Genomic DNA, 22,316 nt, shown 5'->3' on the forward strand with positions numbered 1-22,316 from the left:
GAGATCAAATACTGAGGCGTTTCTCCTAGGTTTAAGATTCTTTTGAACAACTCTGAGATGTATAACTGAAATGATTTGCTACCCGGATTGCTTCTGTAGTATCAGAATTACAGAGAAAATATATCATCTTTGTGGATTTAACTTCCAATGATCATGACAATTTGATTCTGCTTGGGAATTGATGCCTGGGGGCAGTGTAAGAAATATATTGCTCCTCAAACTTTATATCTCCTACACTTTGTTTTCTAGTTATCTTGTGTACTGCAAGGGACCCAGTAATGTTGACATGCCAGAGTCAGAATGTCACACTTAAGTGTTTAAACTGTTATAAGTAACTGCGTTTACCTCAATTGTCTAAAAACTCTGCTGATTAGACATAGCTCCAGCAAAAATCTCTTTACAAGTCACTTGCCGCACTGTCAAATTCCTAATTGTTTAACCTTGCTTTTCATTTCACCATGATACTTCTGCAACTTCCATGTGTTTTGTCACACACTCACCATCACATTCCGCCCCCCCCCTCCACAGTAAAAACCCTTTCTTCCGCCTTGACCATTCCCCTAGTATGACCTTCATCTTAAGTCTAAGGGATGCAGAGGACAAAGAACAGTACAGCACAGGCGCAGGCCCTTCGGCCCACCAAGCCTGTGCCGATCGTGATGCCTGCCTCGACTACAACCGTGTGCACAGACAGAGTCCGTATTCTTCCATTCCCATCCTACTGAATGTTAATGACACGCAACTAGTTTAGATGTTCATTGCCAGATCAGGATCATCTTAGGATCACAGAAACCCTACAGTGCAGGAGGAGGCCATTCGGCCCATTGAGTCTGCACCGACAACTATCCCACCCCAGGCCCTATCCCCACAATTCCACACATTTAACCCGCTAACTTACCATATCCCAGGAATGCAAAGGTACTGACTAGTTAATTTTCTCCACTGCTGTCTTCTCCTTAAATTCCCTCTTCCTGACTTCCTCCTCCTTTTGCCTCCAATAATAAGTGCATGGAACTTGCAGCTTTCATTATCTTTAGGATTCAGCTACATTTTTCCCTCTGGTTCCAAACTAAGCCAAGCATCCCCACCCTCGCCCAGACTTTCTCCAGTTTCTCTCCATTTTGACCATGGGATTCACCTTCTGCGCTCTGTCCTATTCCCACAAAACCACCGACCACACATTTTGTTCCAGGTGTCCATGCTAGCTGGTATTGCCAACCTTTTCAAACCTCAACTTCTATCTGGAACCAGGGCAGCATAGGTATGAAACCACTGCCTATAAACCACTATCCTCCAATCCAGACTTTTTGGATTTGGAAATATATCTCATTCACCCATAGTCATTGGATCAAAATCCTGGAATTGCCTCCTGAACAGCACTGTGGATGTACCCACACCATTAAGTATTGCAGCAATCGGGGAAAGCAACTACCACCACCACCTTGAAATAATTGAAATTAATAATAAATGCTGACCTTGTAATCGACACATACATCTCATGAACAATTTTTTTAATGGCATTCTGTCTCTTGATGGTGTCCTCGTTATTCAAAGCTGTTGTCATAACATCTCTCAGAAAATATATCTCTGCCCTTGCAAGCTTATACTCCATCTCCAAAGTTCCTTTCTGCTGAAACCCTTGTTCTTGATTCTGACTCGACTGTTCTCTGAACCAGATCCCCTCTTGCACAATTATCCAAAATTCAGTTACCTGTGTCTGAACTTGCATCAAGTCCCATTCATCCATAACCCCTGTGCGCTCTGGCAATCACTGGCTCCATGCCTCAATTCTAGTTTAAATCAATTCATGGTCTCAACCCCCTCTATCCCTAAGCAAACCCAGAGGCACAAAATTTGAATACTCCCATGTTCCTCCAATTCTGGCCTCTTATTCATCCCTCACTACTTCTTCCCAACACTGTTTGCCATTTGTTCAGCTATCTCGGCCTGAAGCTATGGAGTTAGCTCCCTTAACCACTTCCTCGAAGACACTTCTGAAAGCTCTGTTACCAAGTTTTTGGTCACCCTCCAAATGTCATTGTCCTTAACTTGTCAATCTCTGTTTGATTCCATCCTGTGAGGGACCTTTGGGGTTTTGCAAGGTTAAAGGCACTATATAGAGGCAAGTTGTTGCTAAATGTTTGTGGTTGAAGTCGGGTTGAATATGGTAACCACAATAGCTATGTTGCTGAGATGTTTTTTCAACTTTGCTTTGTGAAAAGGATTAGGCATATGAAAACAAGGCACTTGAGGGAGTCCCTTGTCTTAGCTTGCAGAAAAGCAGTCCTAAACTCTAGTAGTGCTTTTTAATAAAAAATATTAACTGGTGGGCAAAGGCATGGAGCATCAACTTCTATTTATGTAGACACCAAGCCACAGAAATATTAAGACAAGATGACAAAACCCCTGATCAATGATGTTTTGAACCAGACTCTAATTTATTAACCTGATGGTTGTCACGCACTTTGAATACAAGCATGTTATGTAGATGTGCATTATACATGTTTTGATTTGTGCAGCCACTAACTGTATTTTAAAGCAGTGACTTCAACTGCTTTGATGGCAAAGGATTTTGATATCTGCATTCGTTGGGTTGTTTGTGTGGAATTTTTTAACTTGGCTGAAGAACTATAATTTTTGTCTGGTTTTGCATTTCACCACAATCTGCAGACTTTTTAACCTGCCAAATGGGTTAAGCACATCATTGTGATATAAAAGTGTCACAACAAAAGCATGCTAATGCATGAGATTGCTTTGTCTTCAAATTCCTAGGCCTACCTGCCATTTGTTTAGGGAACTGTGAACTTGCAAGCGTCACTTAAATTCAGTTAATAAAATTTGGAATTGAAAGCTAGTTGCAGTAATGATAACTATTAAACTATAATTGATTGTCATAAACACCCATCTGGTTTATTTTCAATTCTCTTCCGGAATCTAGTGGTGCACGAAGGCAGACTTTTGTCTGTTTCCATTGCTAGTAATTCCTGGAACAGGCCACTTGTCTATCACCAGAGGCTTATAGCTGGAGGGGCACCACTCCACATCAAGACTCCTGACCAGGAGTCTCTCCTACTCTTACAACTTGCCATTAGCCTGTTGGAAGAACTTGCAGATTGACACTCAAATTGTTTGGCCACGTTATGGATGCACCTTCTTTGGCGATCAAGTCCTGGGTTGGAACTCAAACCCAGAGCTTCTGACTCAGAGGCAGGGATGCTACCCACTTGAGGCACAAGGCCTAATGTGCTGCCTGAAAGGAAATCTGCCATCCTTAACATGTCTTTACTACAGTTAGAAGTTTAACAACACCAGGTTAAAGTCCAACAGGTTTATTTGGTAACAAAAGCCACACAAGCTTTCGAGGCTCTAAGCCCCTTCTTCAGGTGAGTGGGAATTCTGTTCACAAACAGAACTTATAAAGACACAGACTCAATTTACATGAATAATGGTTGGAATGCGAATACTTACAACTAATCCAGTCTTTAAGAAACAAAACAATGGGAGTGGAGAGAGCATCAAGACAGGCTAAAAAGATGTGTATTGTCTCCAGACAAGACAGCCAGTGAAACTCTGCAGGTCCACGCAACTGTGGGAGTTACAAATAGTGTGACATAAACCCAATATCCCGGTTGAGGCCGTCCTTGTGTGTGCGGAACTTGGCTATCAGTTTCTGCTCAGTGACTCTGCGCTGTCGTGTGTCGCGAAGGCCGCCTTGGAGAACGCTTACCCGAATATCAGAGGCCGAATGCCCGTGACCGCTGAAGTGCTCCCAACAGGAAGAGAACAGTCTTGCCTGGTGATTGTCGAGCGGTGTTCATTCATCCGTTGTCGCAGCGTCTGCATAGTTTCCCCAATGTACCATGCCTCGGGACATCCTTTCTTGCAGCGTATCAGGTAGACAACGTTGGCCGAGTTGCAAGAGTAGGTACCGTGTACCTGGTGGATGGTGTTCTCACGTGAGATGATGGCATCTGTGTCGATGATCCGGCACGTCTTGCAGAGGTTGCTGTGGCAGGGTTGTGTGGTGTCTTGGTCACTGTTCTCCTGAAGGCTGGGTAGTTTGCTGCGGACAATGGTCTGTTTGAGGTTGTGCGGTTGTTTGAAGGCAAGAAGTGGGGGTGTGGGGATGGCCTTGGCGAGATGTTCGTCTTCATCAATGACATGTTGAAGGCTCCGGAGGAGATGCCGTAGCTTCTCCGCTCCGGGGAAGTACTGGACAACGAAGGGTACTCTGTCCACTGTGTCCCGTGTTTGTCTTCTGAGGAGGTCGGTGCGGTTTTTCGCTGTGGCGCGTTGGAACTGTTGATCAATGAGTCTAGCGCCATATCCTGTTCTTATGAGGGCATCTTTCAGCGTCTGGAGGTGTCTGTTGCGATCCTCCTCCTCCGAGCAGATCCTGTGTATACGGAGGGCTTGTCCGTAGGGGATGGCTTCTTTAACGTGTTTAGGGTGGAAGCTGGAGAAGTGGAGCATCGTGAGGTTATCCGTGGGCTTGCGGTACAGTGAGGTGCTGAGGTGACCGTCCTTAATGGAGATGCGCGTGTCCAAGAATGCAACCGATTCCGGAGAGTAGTCTATGGTGAGCCTGATGGTGGGATGGAACTTGTTGATGTCATCATAGAGTTGTTTCAGTGATTGTTCACCATGAGTCCAAAGGAAGAAAATGTCATCGATGTATCTAGTGTATAGCATCGGTTGAAGGTCCCGTGCGGTGAAGAAGTCTTGTTCGAACCTGTGCATGAAGATGTTGGCATATTGAGGTGCAAATTTGGTCCCCATGGCTGTTCCGTGTGTCTGGATGAAGAACTGGTTGTTGAAGGTGAAGATATTGTGGTCCAGGATGAAGCGGATGAGATGTAAAATTGCATCTGGAAACTGGCAGTTGTTGGCGCTGAGCACTGAGGCCGTTGCAGCAATGCCATCGTCATGGGGAATGCTGGTGTAGAGTGCTGAGACATCCATTGTGACGAGGAGCGCTCCTGGTTCAACTGCTCCATGTGTGCCGAGTTTCTGTAGGAAGTCCGTCGTGTCGCGACAAAAGCTGGGGGTTCTTTGTACAATGGGTTTCAGGATGCCCTCGACATAGCCGGAGAGGTTCTCGCACAGGGTCCCATTGCCCGATACGATGGGACGGCCGGGTGTGTTTGCCTTGTGTATCTTCGGGAGGCAGTAGAGATCTCCAACGCGGGGAGTACGTGGGATGAGAGCACGGAGGGTGTTCTGAAGGTCCGGATCAAAGGTCTTGATCAGAGTGTTGAGTTGACGCAGTGCATCCGAAGAGGAAAGAGTCGAATTGGACTCCTCCGGAAGGCCGCTGCCCTCGACTTGACATGTATGCCCAAGCCGTCAGGAGGTGCGTCAACACCAAATTCATCAGCCGCACTCACAAGACCGCCCCGAACATCACCCAAGCACAACGTAACGCCATCCACGCTCTCAAGACCAACCGCAACATTGTCATCAAACCAGCAGACAAAGGAGGGGCCATCGTCATACTGAACAGAACGGATTACTGCAAAGAAGTGTACCGACAAGTCAACAACGAGGAACACTACAGACAGTTACCTGCAGATCCGACCAAAGAACACACCCGTCAACTCAACACTCTGATCAAGACCTTTGATCCGGACCTTCAGAACACCCTCCGTGCTCTCATCCCACGTACTCCCCGCGTTGGAGATCTCTACTGCCTCCCGAAGATACACAAGGCAAACACACCCGGCCGTCCCATCGTATCGGGCAATGGGACCCTGTGCGAGAACCTCTCCGGCTATGTCGAGGGCATCCTGAAACCCATTGTACAAAGAACCCCCAGCTTTTGTCGCGACACGACGGACTTCCTACAGAAACTCGGCACACATGGAGCAGTTGAACCAGGAGCGCTCCTCGTCACAATGGATGTCTCAGCACTCTACACCAGCATCCCCCATGACGATGGCATTGCTGCAACGGCCTCAGTGCTCAGCGCCAACAACTGCCAGTTTCCAGATGCAATTTTACATCACATCCGCTTCATCCTGGACCACAATATCTTCACCTTCAACAACCAGTTCTTCATCCAGACACACGGAACAGCCATGGGGACCAAATTTGCACCTCAATATGCCAACATCTTCATGCACAGGTTCGAACAAGACTTCTTCACCGCACGGGACCTTCAACCGATGCTATACACTAGATACATCGATGACATTTTCTTCCTTTGGACTCATGGTGAACAATCACTGAAACAACTCTATGATGACATCAACAAGTTCCATCCCACCATCAGGCTCACCATAGACTACTCTCCGGAATCGGTTGCATTCTTGGACACGCGCATCTCCATTAAGGACGGTCACCTCAGCACCTCACTGTACCGCAAGCCCACGGATAACCTCACGATGCTCCACTTCTCCAGCTTCCACCCTAAACACGTTAAAGAAGCCATCCCCTACGGACAAGCCCTCCGTATACACAGGATCTGCTCGGAGGAGGAGGATCGCAACAGACACCTCCAGACGCTGAAAGATGCCCTCATAAGAACAGGATATGGCGCTAGACTCATTGATCAACAGTTCCAACGCGCCACAGCGAAAAACCGCACCGACCTCCTCAGAAGACAAACACGGGACACAGTGGACAGAGTACCCTTCGTTGTCCAGTACTTCCCCGGAGCGGAGAAGCTACGGCATCTCCTCCGGAGCCTTCAACATGTCATTGATGAAGACGAACATCTCGCCAAGGCCATCCCCACACCCCCACTTCTTGCCTTCAAACAACCGCATAACCTCAAACAGACCATTGTCCGCAGCAAACTACCCAGCCTTCAGGAGAACAGTGACCAAGACACCACACAACCCTGCCACAGCAACCTCTGCAAGACGTGCCGGATCATCGACACAGATGCCATCATCTCACGTGAGAACACCATCCACCAGGTACACGGTACCTACTCTTGCAACTCGGCCAACGTTGTCTACCTGATACGCTGCAAGAAAGGATGTCCCGAGGCATGGTACATTGGGGAAACTATGCAGACGCTGCGACAACGGATGAATGAACACCGCTCGACAATCACCAGGCAAGACTGTTCTCTTCCTGTTGGGAGCACTTCAGCGGTCACGGGCATTCGGCCTCTGATATTCGGGTAAGCGTTCTCCAAGGCGGCCTTCGCGACACACGACAGCGCAGAGTCACTGAGCAGAAACTGATAGCCAAGTTCCGCACACACAAGGACGGCCTCAACCGGGATATTGGGTTTATGTCACACTATTTGTAACTCCCACAGTTGCGTGGACCTGCAGAGTTTCACTGGCTGTCTTGTCTGGAGACAATACACATCTTTTTAGCCTGTCTTGATGCTCTCTCCACTCCCATTGTTTTGTTTCTTAAAGACTGGATTAGTTGTAAGTATTCGCATTCCAACCATTATTCATGTAAATTGAGTCTGTGTCTTTATAAGTTCTGTTTGTGAACAGAATTCCCACTCACCTGAAGAAGGGGCTTAGAGCCTCGAAAGCTTGTGTGGCTTTTGCTACCAAATAAACCTGTTGGACTTTAACCTGGTGTTGTTAAACTTCTTACTGTGTTTACCCCAGTCCAACGCCGGCATCTCCACATCTTTACTACAGTTTCCAGACCCACAATAGTGTGATTGACTCTAGGAATGGGCAACAAATGCTGACCTTACCTGTGGTACCATGAAAGAATAAGTGTTAAAAAACTTCAGGTGTATTATCAAATAGGGAAGGCACATCTATGATTTTAGAATTTGTCTCCATGAAGACTTGTAAAGATAGAAATGTGCCATATTGAGTTTTCTTCAGACTCTGGTCTCCAACCAGAGGCTAGATGCAAGAAGCAGAAGTAACTTGCTGCCTGTCTGAAAGGAGTGAGGGTCCTGGACCATGTATAGCAGGAGAAAGGGTAGGTGTTGCATCTCTTGCACTTGAATGAGAACATAGCAGGGAAAGGGCACAGCTAAGAGTGGAGCAAAGTGTCACTGAGAAAACAGACACTTCAGAATACTGAAAGGAGGAGTAGAAGAAGATGAATTGGTGAGATCACTTTCAAGGTTGCAGAATTTGCAGAGAATTGTCTGGAATGCGCATTCTGGTGGGATGGAAGGGAAACCGTATTATGCTTTTCTTGGGTCGAGGAAAGTGTGGGAAATAAGGCAAAGGGCACTTTCCACCACAGTACTGGGAGCTCGAAGAATCAAGTGGAAATATGTGACGTGGAATAGACACAGTCATGGGATGTAACGCAATTGCTTGCAACTTAAATTATACATCTCACCCTGTCTAATTGACTTCCTGCCCTGTTTAAATGCAGCTCAGTACAACCTTGTGGAGCACCAGCTCGTTTTTCTACGGGCACTTTAGCTCTCCAGCCTCAACATTTAACTTTAATATGTTCAGATGCTAACCACGGCTCCCACTTTCTGACATCAGTTACTAGTATTGTAAGTGGGTATTCACTTATCATTAAATTTAACAGTAAAGCAACTAGTTTTTCTATCACTTTGTTCACACAAATTGTATTTTAACACAGTTTGTAAAAGTAGTACAGATAATTTTACATATGCAATGTCACAGTTTTGCATCGTGTATGAAACTACTGGGGCGAGGTGAAGATCATGTTGAAACCCTCTAAGAATGGCTGAAGAGTCAGGGCTTATTTATGGGCTTTTTGCATCTCGGAAGGCATAAGAAATTACGTCATTAAGGCATGTCGATTAATACAGGTAATTTGAAGTGGTGCATAAACCTTGCTTGTTTTATGCTGTGAACAGTTAAAATATGTTGTTTGGATTAGTTGGCTGTTGGATATAAACTGTAATTTAACAAAGCAAGGATTTGATGATGTGCATGTGTTTGTATTTGTAACTGTACTAATGCTCTTGGTGTTGATTTGCAGCTGAAATTTCTAAATCCCAGGGAGCCATTTTATATCAAGCATTCCAATTATTCATTGCGGTGAGTGATCAATAAAAACCTATCAGGAAACAAAACCTTGAATGGAATTAGTGAGCGTTCTAAATTTTAAACCTCAACGATTGCAGTATTGTACAAGAGGTTTGGATCTTGTGTTTGTCCCTGGCTCGTTTAATTTTTAAATTTAAAAAAAATGTATTTAGTGTCACAAGTAGGCTTACATTAACACTGCTATGAAGTTACTGTGAAACTCCCCTAGTTGCCACATTCTGGCGCCTGTTCGGGTACACTGAGGGAACATTTTTAGTATGGCCAATGTGCCTCACCAGCACATCTTTCGGACTGTGGGAGGAAACCGGAGCACCGGGAGAAAACCCACGCAGACACAGGGAAAACGAATAGACTCCACACACACAGTGACCCAAGCGAGGAATTGAACCTGGGTCCCTGGCACTGAGAGACTGCAGTGCTAACCATTGTGCCGCCATGCTGCCCTATGATGAGTCTTCAGCGCTTGCTGTAGCTCAATGTAGAGAAGAATATAGCTTATTTCCTTGTGGTGGAAAATAAACAGAACCTGCTCATGGCTAGTAATCCTCTTCATTCATGTATGCTTTAACTGAAAACTATTGAGAGGATGAGATCCAAGATTGAGAATGTCAACATGATGCGTGAGGCCAAAATGAATAAAGAATATTGCAGCAGATTGACGACTTTGATAACGACTTGAAATTTGATTTCACAATCCTAATCACTAAAATTACAATGCATAGAACTACAACTCGATGTATATTGTATTAAAATAATTATGTAACAAATATGTAGAGGTTTTCAATCCTGGAGGAGATAGTGGGCGTGTGAAACTACAGCAAAGTATAATTCTTTGCTCATCTAACACCTACATGTTTCTGACAGATTTCCTTCCCCACAGGGTCTGAAGCCACCTGTCGCACTTTTTTCTACCAAATCCCTCGTTGAGATTTGCTAATAACGCAAACCAGGGATTGAATTTGTGCTCTTCCCTGGTCTGCATGACTCCTAGGCAATGCTTACAGTTCAAAAGTAATTAATTTGGCTGTGAAGTGATTTAACACACCTTGAGGACTCAGATGCTGTATGAAATCCCTGTTTATCCTCCCCTTCCTTAATCTTCCATTCATGTCCCAGAAGATGAAATGCATCCATCTTAAATTTGAATTTATAGAAAGTGTTTTGATTTGTTTTGTATTATAGATCACTTTCCAATAAGTTGATTAGTTCCCAGTTTCATTTTTCTCTTCAATAAACTGTTTCCTTCATCGGACAGAGAGTAATGTGAAAATTTGGATTAATTGTGGTTCCACTCCAGTTTAGAGCTCCTCTACCCCCTCCCCCATGAAGTGCTTAATCTGTTGAATAAAATTTACCTCCCAATTAGAATTAGGAACAATAAAATGAACTGGGTTAAATATTCAAAGGAAGAATACAGAGCTTTAAGTGAAGGACAAGAATGTAAGAACAATAGTAGGGCATTCAGCCCCTTCAGCAATTTGCCATTCAACTAGGTAGTGGCTGATTTGTATCTTGACTATTTACCTGCCTTAGTTTTATCACCCTTAATGCCCTTAACTAACAAAAATCTATTAATCACAATTTTGACTACTTCAGTTGACCCTCTGCTTCAACAGCTTTTTGAGGATGGGAGTTCTAGATTTCCAATTACCTGACATCACCCTTAATGGCCCAGTTCTGATTTCAAGGTTATTTTCCCTCGTTCTGCTGCTTCTTTTACTCCACCCCACCCCGCCCAACGCGTACACGTCAATAACCCCTTTATTCTTTCAGTTGCAGGAATACAAGCCTCTGCTCATCATTACAACTTAACCCTTCTAGCCCTAATATCAATCTAGTGAATCAAATCTGCCCTGCATCCCCTGCCAAAGCCAGTGCATTCTAAATTCAGCCAATACTAAATTTGTGGCTCTAAATGGAATCACCACCAGAGTTTTATATAATTTTTATCCTTCTGTCATCCTGGATTTGCTGAGCCAAATGAGCTGTATATTGTACATTTTTAGGGTTCTCAATTTGAACCCTAAATCTTCAAATGGGTTTCAATTGTACTTAATCTGCCCACTCCCAGATGAAGTTAATAAAACCAATGCTGTTGCTATCTTGAGATGCAATCTGTCTGAAACTTATGACAGGAATGGACAAGTGCTTGATCTTTTAGTGTGGGAAAAGTTGATTCAAGTTTTGTTCAAGATGCTTTCATTTCATGAACTTATTTTTGTCTAGCGCTCAACACTACATCAATCTACCTGTCCGGTTCAAACCAGAGTCAGATGGAAGATTCGAGGCACTGCTCATGATACAAACCGACACCTGTGGAAGTTTCCCTATTCGACTTATTGGTGAAGCTGTTAAAAAAGAGTGAACAAAAATTTAACTTTTGTCAGATTTAGTGCCTGGTTGAACTTTGAGATCTGTTCCCAAGAGGAAAGAATGTTCCACAGGAATTTTACAGTAACAAATGGAAAATGCACCTTTCATGTACAACTCTTTAAATTATGTATTTTGTAAATGAAGATATTTAAACACTGGTGCCTTTTGATTCGACATCAGCACAGTGACTCTTGAAAAGGAGAGAGTATTTTTGGTAGACATTTGTAGTATACTAAATAAAGATGCCAGCTTGCTGTAGCAGGAAGCTGTACAAGTTTCTGTCTTTCCTTCAGTATAACTTGGATTATTTTGCACAAGCTTTATTTTTGTGGCGATTTTGTATACATTGGAATAGTTCTTTTATGCTGTATATTTGAAATAAAGTCAGTATTGTAAATTGATCTTTAAATTGATTTCATGACATTCTTCCTCGGTTTTAAATCCGAAAATTATCCTGTAGTTGACGCAGCTTCAGATAGTATTGTTTTGTGGCTGTAATTGAAGCAATCAAGAAAATGTAGCCAAATACTGAATAGGTACTTATATTTTTTTCTTTTCCAGAACTAAGTCCTGATTTATATTGGGCCAGATGATTTAAGGACAAAGTTCTGTTTTGTAGGACATATGGATTATATCCCTACAATGTTGTCTGCCCTAGGTTGTACTAATCAATTATCAGCACTTAGAAAACTGGTTGTGGGGAATCGCTGTGTTTCTGTGAGCCTTGGTACTACTCGACTTGTAATCCTTTCATTTATCGCACTTACACAACCTGTACTTAATCGGGAGTGAGAATTCCATATTATGTTCCTGAAAAATTATTGGTTAAATGCCAATAAATATTTTTTAAATCATCGACAAAAGAGAGCAGTCAAAAGTTACTGGGATGGAGTTGACTCCTCAACATGGCGGTTTAGTGAACGAACAGGCTCGCGATCCGGCATACTCTAAGGCATTACAACTGACTGCTAATATTATTATGGTCATTGAGAAACCGGGGTCTTTAACGCAAAATGTCAGTGTTCAGACTATAGAACTGCACGATGCTGGCGAACGGCTTGATGAAGTGGAGGAGAGAATTGTTGCTGTCAAAAATGCAACTTTCTCGGTTGAGACCCACTTGCAATCCTTGGAAAAACAGCTACGTGGTATGACAGAGTTCCTGGACAATCTGGAGAATCGAGACTAGAGGAAGAATGTCTGGATTGTCGGTTTGGCAAAAGGAGCTGAGGGTAGGTTCCAGTTAAGTTCTTTGAGAGCTGGCTACCAAGTTTCCAGTTAGAAATCAAAACTGGGCACATTAAGGTAGAACGCATCGTATCCTGTCTCTGAGGCGTGGGACAATTAACAACCCTGGCCCATAATAATGTATTTTCATAACTTCAAAAATTATAGTGTGGGAGGCAGCAAAATATAGAGGGGCCTTATGCTATGATGGAGCAAAGTTCTCTTTCAAGATTTCTCTGGCGATACATCAGAGGCACAAAAGCTTTGAAGTTAGAAGACTATAAGCCACCATCAGCTTTGACAAAGGGTTGTCTGGACTCGAAACGTCATTCTTTTGTCTCCTTACAGATGCTGCCAGACCTGCTGAGATTTTCCAGCATTTTCTCTTTTGGTTTCAGATTCCAGCAACTGCAGTAATTTGCTTTTATAAGCCACTGCAGTGTAATATGCTATACTGAGGGTGACATTTGACAACTCTTGAGACGTTTGACAATCCGACTGAAGTGAATTCCATGGAAGGCAATAATTTGGAGTAGCTGACTGCAGTCCACTAAAATCCTGTCTCTATACCTTGTCATTATAATTCTTTCCTGATTGTGTTGGTACTTATTCTGATTGATCTAGTATTTGAGCACTTCCATTTGTCCTTAATGGAAAACATCCCTCAGTGTGCTCCTTCTCCTTCTAGTTGAGTACATGATGCAGAAGGGCTAACATTAGGGCTGTATAAAACTATCCTACTTTTCATTTCATCTATATGCTTATAATCATGGTATATGTTTTGTGGCTGCCTCTGATCGTGATAAACATGAGTAGTGCCACTGCTGGGAGGTGGGTGAGTGGCTTAAGTCTTAATAGGAGGGGTTAGAATGCAGAAAGGATATTCTGTATTTGCCCTTTTCGTGGCATATCTTTTCTCTCTGATGAGAACGACTTCTTGGTGTAATTATGGAAGGTTTGTATGTATGGTCCTATAGGGCCTCACATTTGATGAGGAAAATCCCCTTGGAACTAATGGTTTTGCGTTTTTTTTTAAATTCTGCGGTTAAAGAATCATTGGTTCTTGCAAGGGTACAGGCGTGGCTCACATTCTAGAAAAATACTTCATAATGTCAGTCACTGGCACTTCTGTATACCTGGAGATGGGGAAAGTATATTTTGGTGTTTTCCTGGGCCAGGTGGGAAAATCTTTGCCAGGTAACCCATTTTCTTTAAGTCAATATCCTATACTCTGACAAAATAAGCATTGGCATTATCTATTTTCAAACTTTACTTTTGGAATGTATGGGGGTAACATCATCCTATTAAATGAAAAAAGATTTTGTCTTAAAAGGAAAGCTGACGTCACTTTGTTGCAGGAAACTCCTCTAGCACCTGAAATTGAAACAGGACTGGGCGAGGCCCATTCTTAACTAGTAGCCAATGGGTTGTGGTTTTAGTGATTAAGAATGTGTCTTTTAGATTGGAGAACTGTGCGAAGAATAAGCGGGGGGGGGGGAATATATTTGAATGTTAAGTGACTGCTGTATGAGGGAAATATTTTGTCTATGCACCTTCTCTTCCCCCCCCCCCCCCTCCTCCCACCCTTGCCCCAGTGATTTGTCTGATTTTGTTACTAAAGTCTTTGATGGAATTTGTTGATAATTCATAAAGGTTGGGACTTCAACTGTCACCTTAACCCTTTGATGAATAAATTTCCCATAACTAGGAATCCTCCAAATCTGGGCAAAAGTATTAGCATTGGTATGCTAATTGGAGTGCTTCCCTCCATCCTCCTCTAACAAAAAAAAGGGCACTGAGGAGGACAAGCAAGGTAAAAGCAAGATGTGGTCTTGCCCTGCTGCAGTAGTAGAGGACAGAAGGGAAAGAGTTGATTGGTAAGTAGAAGTTTGGGTACGTATTAATTTTATCACTTGTGTCTCAGAGGTAATTTCTGTGGCTTATAGTTTGGAAAGGTTATATTCAGTAGTAACGCGGAGCAGGAAAGAAGGGCCCTAAAGAATTGGATATAATCTGAAACACGCCATCTTTCGGAAGTTTAATTTAAAGGGGTAAGACACTAAGGAGAGCTTCAAGCTGTGGTCGGCTCTTCATGCTCCATGTGGGAGGCCGGGAACGTTTCCTCCGTTCAGGGACAGCATGTGTGCAGGAAGGGTCTCCAGCAGCAGCTCCTGGAAGCCTGGGTTTCAGAACTGGAGTGGCGGCTAGGATCACTGGAACATCCACGAGACGGAGAGTATCGTGGATAGCACGTATAGAGAGGTGGTCACACCTCAGGCTCAGACTCCACAGGCAGAAAGGGAATGTGTGGCCACCAGGCAGAGCAAGAGAGCGAGGCAGGCAGTGAGGGATCTCCTGTGGCTATTCCCCTGCAAAATGGATATACCATTTTGGATACTGTTGAGGGCAATGGCCTTTCAGGGGAAAACAGCAACAACCAAATCCGTTGGTTCTGATGCAGAGAGGAGGAATAAAAAGTGTCAGAATGTAATGCTTAGAGGGGATTCAATTGTAAGAGGAATAGATAGGTGTTTCTGTGGCTGCAAACTGGATTCCAAGATGGTATGTTGCCTCACCGGTGCTAGGGTCAAGGATGTCTCCGAGCGGCTGCAGGACATTCTGAAGGGTTAGGGCAAACAGCCAGTGGTCATAGTACACGTTGGTACAAATGACATAGGTTAAAAAAGGTATGAGGTCCTAAAAAAATGTAGGGAGCTAGGAAGCAAGCTGAAAAGTAGGATCTCAAAATTGTTGATCTCAGGATTACCTATGGGATTTCCAGGAAGCTGTATAAACTAGATGGGTTACATCTGGGCAGGATCGGGACTGATGCCCTTGAGGGGAGCGGGGGGGGGGGGGGGGGGTTGGATTGCTAGGGTGGTTGGGGAGGGTTAAAACTAATATGGTAAGGGGATGGGAACCTTTGCAAGGATTCAGAGCAGGGAGAATTAAGAACAAGAGGAAAAGACACTAAGGAGAATAAGGAAAGTGATGGGCAGAGAAATCAAGGGCCAGAGTCAGATAGCGACCATTTATATTTTAAAAATAGTAGGAAAGGGGAAAAAAAACATTAAGTGCCCATCTTAAGGTTTTCTTCCTGAATGCTCGGAGCATTCGAAACAAAATGAGTGAATTAGTTGCACAGATAAATGTAATGGGGTATGATATAGTTGGCATAATGGAGACATGGCTTCAAGGTGATCAAGGATGAGAACTAAACATTGAGGGCTATTCAGTGTTTAGGAAGGAAAGATGAAACAGAAAAGGTGGTAGAGTTGCATTGTTAATTAAAGATGATATTGAGGAAAGATATCAGCATATAGAATCTGTTTGGGTTGAGTTAAGAAACAAGGGGTTAAAAAACTTTGGAGGGGGTGGTATACAGACCACCAAACTAGTGGTAATGTTGGGAAAAGCATTAGACAGGAAACCAGAGATGCATGTGTTAAAGGAACATCTATAATTATGGGTGACTTTAATCTGCATATAGATTGGGAGAGTCAAATTCGTTACAGTACAATAGAAGAGGAATTTCTGGAGTGCACACTGGATGGTTTTCTGGAGCAATACATTGAGAAACCAACAGGAGAGCAGGCTATATTGGACTGGGTGTTATGCAATGAGAAAGGATTAGTTGGCAATCTAGTTGAGAATACTCTTGGGAACAAGTGACCATAATATGGTAGAATTCTTTGTCAAGGTGGATAGTGATGTAGTTGATTCTGAGACCAGGGTCCTGAATCTCAATAAAGGTAACTATGATGGTATAAGGCACGAGTTGGCCATGACAGGCTGGGAAACATTACTGAAAGGAAAGACAGTGGGCAGGCATTTAAAGAATGAATAGGTGAACTCCAGAAGTTGTTTATTCCCGTTTGGTGCAAGAGTGGTAAGGGAATTGTGGCCAAATCGTGGCTTACAAGGAAAATTAGAGGGAGTTTCATATTCAAGGAAGAAGCATACAAATTGGCAAGAAAAAGCAATAGGCCTGAGGATTGGGAGCAGTTAAGAATCCAGCAAAGGGGAACATAAAAAATGACTCAAAGTTTCTATAGATATGTAAAGAGAAAAAGATTGACAAAAACAAATCATTTTAATCAATGCTATCGTGCCCAGCCATGATTTTCAAAAAATATATTAGTTTTTCCAATTTTACAAATAACGCAAAATACCCTCAAAACTGGTACAGTACAACTTAATATTTTCTCCATATATAAACACAGAAAAAGACGAGGAAACCAATGCCGTTGATTCTGTATATTCAGTACACCCGGTGCCTCTACAAATACAAAAAAAGAGGACAAATAACAGGATGGGACAAGATACAGCCTTGGAAACATGGTAAAACAGTGCACTTGCTTGTGTATAGTACATTAGAGGCGGTGCTACAAAGCCTACAGAAAACAGCAAATTACTGCAGATGTTGGAATCCGAAACCAAAAGAGAAAATGCTGGAAAATCTCAGCAGGTTTGTCAGCATCTGTAAGGAAAGAAAAAAGTTGACGTTTCGAGTCCAGATCACTCTTAGTCTGACGAGGTTTTCCGTAGGCTTTGACAAAGTCAAACATTATAGAACCTGTTTATTTGAGATAGAGGCCCCATACTTTCCAGAATGCATCTGATTTGCATCGGAGTATACAGGTTAGGAATTCAATTGGGATATATTCCATAATTTTATGCCACTTCTGAACAGGCAGCGCGCCTTAATGACTATTATACAGTGGCTCTGACATCCATCATTATGAAATTCTTCGAAAGGTTAGTCATGGCATGAATCAATTTCAGCCTCCCGGATTGCTTGGATCCACTACAGTTCGCTTACCGCCGCAACATGTCCACAGAAGACACCATCCCCCCTGGTCCTACACTCCACCTTGGAACACCTACATAACAAAGACACCTATGTCAGACTCCTATTTGTTGACTACAGCTCAGCCTTCAACACCATTATTCCCACAAAACTCATCTCCGTGGCCTGGGGCTTGGCTCCTCCCTCTGCAACTGGATCCTGAACTCCCTAACCCACAAACCACAATCAGTAGGGATAGACAACAACACCTCCACAATCATCCTCAACATCGGTGCCCCATAAGGCTGTGTCCTCAGCCCCTTACTGAATTCCTTATACACTTATGACTGTGGGGCCAAATTCCCCTCCAACTCGATTTTCAAGTTTGCTGACAACATCACCATACTGGATCAGATCTCGAACAATGACGAGACACAGTACAGGCAAAAGAGAATCTGGTGCGACAACAATAATCTCTCCCTCAATGTCAACAAAACGAAGGAGATGGTCATCGACTTCAGGAAATGTAGTGGGGGGCATGCCCCTGTCTACATCAATGGGGACGAAGTAGCAATGGTCGAGAGCTTGATGCTTTTAGGTGTCCAGATCACCAACAACCTGTCCTGGTCCCTCCATGTGGACACTATAATTAAGAAAGCCCACCAACGCCTCTACTTTCTCAGAAGACTAAGGAAATTTGGCATGTCTGCTACAACTCTCTCCAACTTCTACAGATACAGCATAGAAAGCATTCTTGTTGTATCACAACTTGGTATGGCTCCTGTCCAAGACAGCAAGAGATTACAAAGGGTCATGGACAAAGCCCAGTCCATCACTCAAACCAACCTTCCATCCATTGACACTGTCTACGCTTGCCGCAGCCTCGGAAAAGCAGCCAGTATGATCAAGGACTCCACGCACCCCGGACGTACGCTTCCACTCTGCACCCTCTCCTTTCCTTCTCTATGTACGATATGTACATAGTGCACAAGAAACAATACTTTTCACTGTGTATTAATGTATCAAATCAAACCTATCTCTGAAGTTTCTGGAGGTAATAAATCAAATGTAGTTCTCCAATTTCTCAAGATTAATAATGCAGGTGAGCTTTGGATAGTAGCATGAGTAGTGTTTCTATAAGATGTCAAAATGTTATTCGCATGACGTGATGACAAACCTTGCTGTTTTGAAGCTTTTTAAAGAATGTTTCATGGATTGTATGAATATTCCGACTCATCCATTGGTTGATGGATGGTAAGATGCGGATTTAAACGCTGAATACCTTTTACTTTGAGATAATCCTCAAATTCTTGGGAAGTGAACTGTGAATCTTTAACAATCTGCTGGTTTACTCAATCTTCCAAAAATTTCATCAAGTTTTTCATGGTTTGTTTAGTTGGAGTAGATCTCATGACTTCTGGCCACTTTGCATGTGCATCAATTATGACCAAGAACATGTAACCCTCAAAGAAACCAGCAAAATCTATTTGCAATTATTGTCATGGCATTTTAGGCCACTCTCAGGTGTAAAGGAAACAATGGTGGTATTTCTAGCTTCATCTGGTTTCATGACGGGTACAATGGAGGTAGCCCAGTCACTTACTGTAACTGGTTCTAACACATTAACATTAATAAGTCATACTAGTTCTTCGACCTTGGGGCGAATTGCATATGGCACTGTTCTTTGAGACATTTTTTGGTTGACTATTAGGCTTTATCTTGAGTTTCACTTGAACTTCCTTCATTGAGCCAATTGTCTCTTTGGTTGATGCCAAGAGTGTATTCAATCTGTTGATAGCTCTCCAGTTAAGCTTTATCTTCTCAAACCATTATCTCCCAAATAGAGCTGGACAATTACAACAGACCACATGGAGAAACAGCTCCGCTGTTTGTCCACTCGACTCTACATTGACCACCGTGTAACCGTATAATGGCACAATCTCTTTCATGTATTTTTTTCAAATCACAATAGCTGGTTCTAAAGGAAGATGTTTTAGTTGGTATCTTAAAGATACAGCAGCATTGGTATCAACCTCCATCGTAACCACCTAACCTCAGAATCATCCAAGTTCTATTGGGATTTTTAGAGGCGTCGAAACAGGTGACTCCTTTGATACAAGCCAGAAGGACTTCTACAAAAGACTGCAATTTAATTAACTTTGCTTTGTGGAACAATGACTCATCTGAATTACCATGTCAGCTATTTTTGAACTGTATAAAGGAGGCTGTGAGAAGCCATTTTGTGAGGCAGTGTGAGAGACAATACCAGCACATAGCTCTCAGCTAAACCATCCATGAGCCACATGGTGTTCTTTACCATCAGGAGTTTGAGTAAGCCATTCAAGTCATTCCTAGTCTGCTGAGAAGAAACCAGGCTATCTGCAAGTGTCAATACCTGCAGTTTCTAGTGAGGAAAGGACAGTACATATCAAGTCCATATACAAAGGAAAACTGGCTTTTTGGCTATAGCCATTGCAACTGCTAAACCAAACCTCAAGTTTCAACCCCTTCATTTTGGAAAGAAGCAACAGGCCCACAATGATACCTCCAGACTGATTTGAAATCTTAATTTTGAGTACTTTTTCTTCATCTGCATTTTAATTTTTGCATCTATGTTGTAGTAAAGTAAAAATGATGATGTTACTTAGTCACTTTCCACAGTAGTTTTACAATAAAAGAGCCATTATCTTGTTTAGGAATAAAGCTTGATTATTGGAATATTTTTAAATAGAACCACTCAAATTAAAAGGAGGTGACACGTACACATTCAAATTCTTAGCTCCTGGACCACTTTAAGGAATCACCTTTTACACGGTCATGATATTTTATGGCATCTTATCAAATGCCTTTTGGAAATTTAAGTACATCACATCTACAGGTTCCCCTTTATCCACCTTGCTTGTTACTTCCTCAAAAATTAGTGAAACAATGTTGACTACCTGATACCATTACAATTTTCTAAGTATCCTGCTATACCCTCAATAATGGTGCTAGCAATTTCCTTATGACAGATGTAGCTATATTCTAATCTGCTGAGACCCTTCCAGAATCTAATGAATTTTCTGAGTGTATAACACTTGCCTCTACTATCTCTGCAGCCACTTCTTTTAAGACCCTGGGGTGCCGATCACCTGGTCCTGGGGACATTAGGTCCAATAGTTTTTCCCAGAACCATTTTCCTGATGATGCTGATTGTTTAAAATTCCTCTCTTCTATTCACCCCTTGATTTTCGAGTATCATTGGGAAGTTTTCGAAGTCTTCTACGATGAAAGCACAAATTCCGTTGCCGTTTCCTTGTTTTCCACTATCAATTCCCCTCTAGAGGACCAATACAAACTTTAGTTTCTATTTTCCTGTGTGAATACTTGTGCAAACTCTTGCTGTTTTTCTATTTCTTGCATTATTTTACTTCCCCCCCCCCCCCCCCCCCGCCCTTTATTGTATTTTTTAGTCTCTTTGTTGGTCCTAAAGATAAGTCAAAAGATTTGACATATCATTAATCTTTACAGATTTGTACAATGTTTGTTTCAATTTGACACTATCCTTTACTTCCTTACTCAGCCACGGATGCTGCATCCTTTTCAGTGTTTTTTTCTCACTGGGATAAATCTTTGCTGAGGGTTATTTAAAAATCCTTTGAAAAGTGTGCCACTGCATCTGTACTGCCCTATCTTTCAACCTAGTTTCCCTGTTTTCTTTAGCCGTGCCTTTATTCATACCTTTATTTGGGTTTCAAACTCTGATCTTAAACTTTCACTTCTCCCCTTCAAACTAAATGCGTCAGTGTAAGATATTATGATCGCTGTCACCTAGGGGCTCCTTTACCACGAGGTTATTGATTAAGCCTATCTCATTGCTCATTACCATGAATGGAATAGCCTGCTCCCTGGTTGACTATGGAATGTACTATTCTAAGAAATTGTCCCAAATACACTCGTGAATTCATTTTCCAGGATACCTTTGCCAATCTGATTCACCCAATCTACTGACTTATTGTTTCCTGCTTTCTGTCTGATTATTATGACACCTTTCTTACATTCCCCATTTATTTTTTTCCTATACACTCTGCCCTGGAGCATAACTGCACGGGAAGTTTTATTATATTCAAGACACTATAATCTGTACAGTAAATTCTGGCCCATTAAGTGTTCTGGAACTTGTTGAACCTGTAGTTTTAAGCACATGCTAATTGGAGATTTCTGGCAAAATTAATTATGGCAAACAAAATCAGGATTAGATAACATTCTCAATCTGTTTCCTGTAATTGTTTTTTCTGTGGTGAGAGCTCTTTAATGGTTATACTGGTAAATGTCCTGTACGCAGTGGCCACAAAGAGGAGCTGTGGTAATATCAAGTTAACAAAAACACATTGTGATTCAGTGTCTTCGCCATACAAATGCCTAACAATAGATTTGACTTGTTAGGTTCAGATCTCTTCCCTTCAGTAGCTCGGGAATGCACAGGAATCGGCGCTTCCTGCCAACTCCTTCCCTTCACAGAATAAATTAGTAGCTTTGAGAACATTTTCATTTGTTGAGAATATTTTCAAGATGTTGCCAAATAGTGCTTGCTGTGCCAGTTATTTTGAACAATTGTTGGATGCTATCCCTTTAAGTGTAGTGGGAGCTCCTAACATTCAGATTCTGAAAGCAGTTGTTGTTCAATGTTTCATAATGATTTGAGGAAGAATCAGAGGTCACTGAATTGTTCCAGGAGCCAGATTTCCCTGCCTTGCCTTGTCAATTAAATTAGAAGTGTTCTGTACTGGTCAATTTACTAGGCCGCAGTCGGAACCAAAGAACATACTCGTGGTTTGCTGTCACTCAACAGGGAGATTTATTCAATATCTGTGCTCTCAATAAGGCTCGATACAAAACTGAACCTGACCGAGTGCTCCCGTGACTCGCCTCTTAAAGGGACACTGTCCCAACATAACATACGCCAACTATAACATAAC

General features: G+C 42.6%; 1 protein-coding gene across 10 annotated transcripts in view; it reads left to right on the plus strand.

Moving 5' to 3' along the window:
• The window catches only part of cep192 (centrosomal protein 192), a 164,416-nt gene extending 152,668 nt beyond the window's left edge, over positions 1 to 11,748 (plus strand). For 9 of the 10 annotated variants that reach the window (XM_078215693.1, XM_078215696.1, XM_078215689.1 and 6 more), the window contains 2 exons: positions 8,902 to 8,960; positions 11,196 to 11,748. In XM_078215693.1, the coding sequence (XP_078071819.1) occupies positions 8,902 to 8,960; positions 11,196 to 11,334 (198 nt within the window). In that variant the 3' untranslated portion in view covers positions 11,335 to 11,748. The remainder of the gene's footprint in view (positions 1 to 8,901; positions 8,961 to 11,195) is intronic. The other variant, XM_078215694.1, reaches the window with a different exon arrangement.
• Positions 11,749 to 22,316: the final 10,568 nt, after the last annotated feature.

Source organism: Mustelus asterias, chromosome 7, assembly GCF_964213995.1.
Source record: "Mustelus asterias chromosome 7, sMusAst1.hap1.1, whole genome shotgun sequence".
In the NCBI taxonomy this organism is placed as follows: Eukaryota; Metazoa; Chordata; class Chondrichthyes; order Carcharhiniformes; family Triakidae; genus Mustelus; species Mustelus asterias.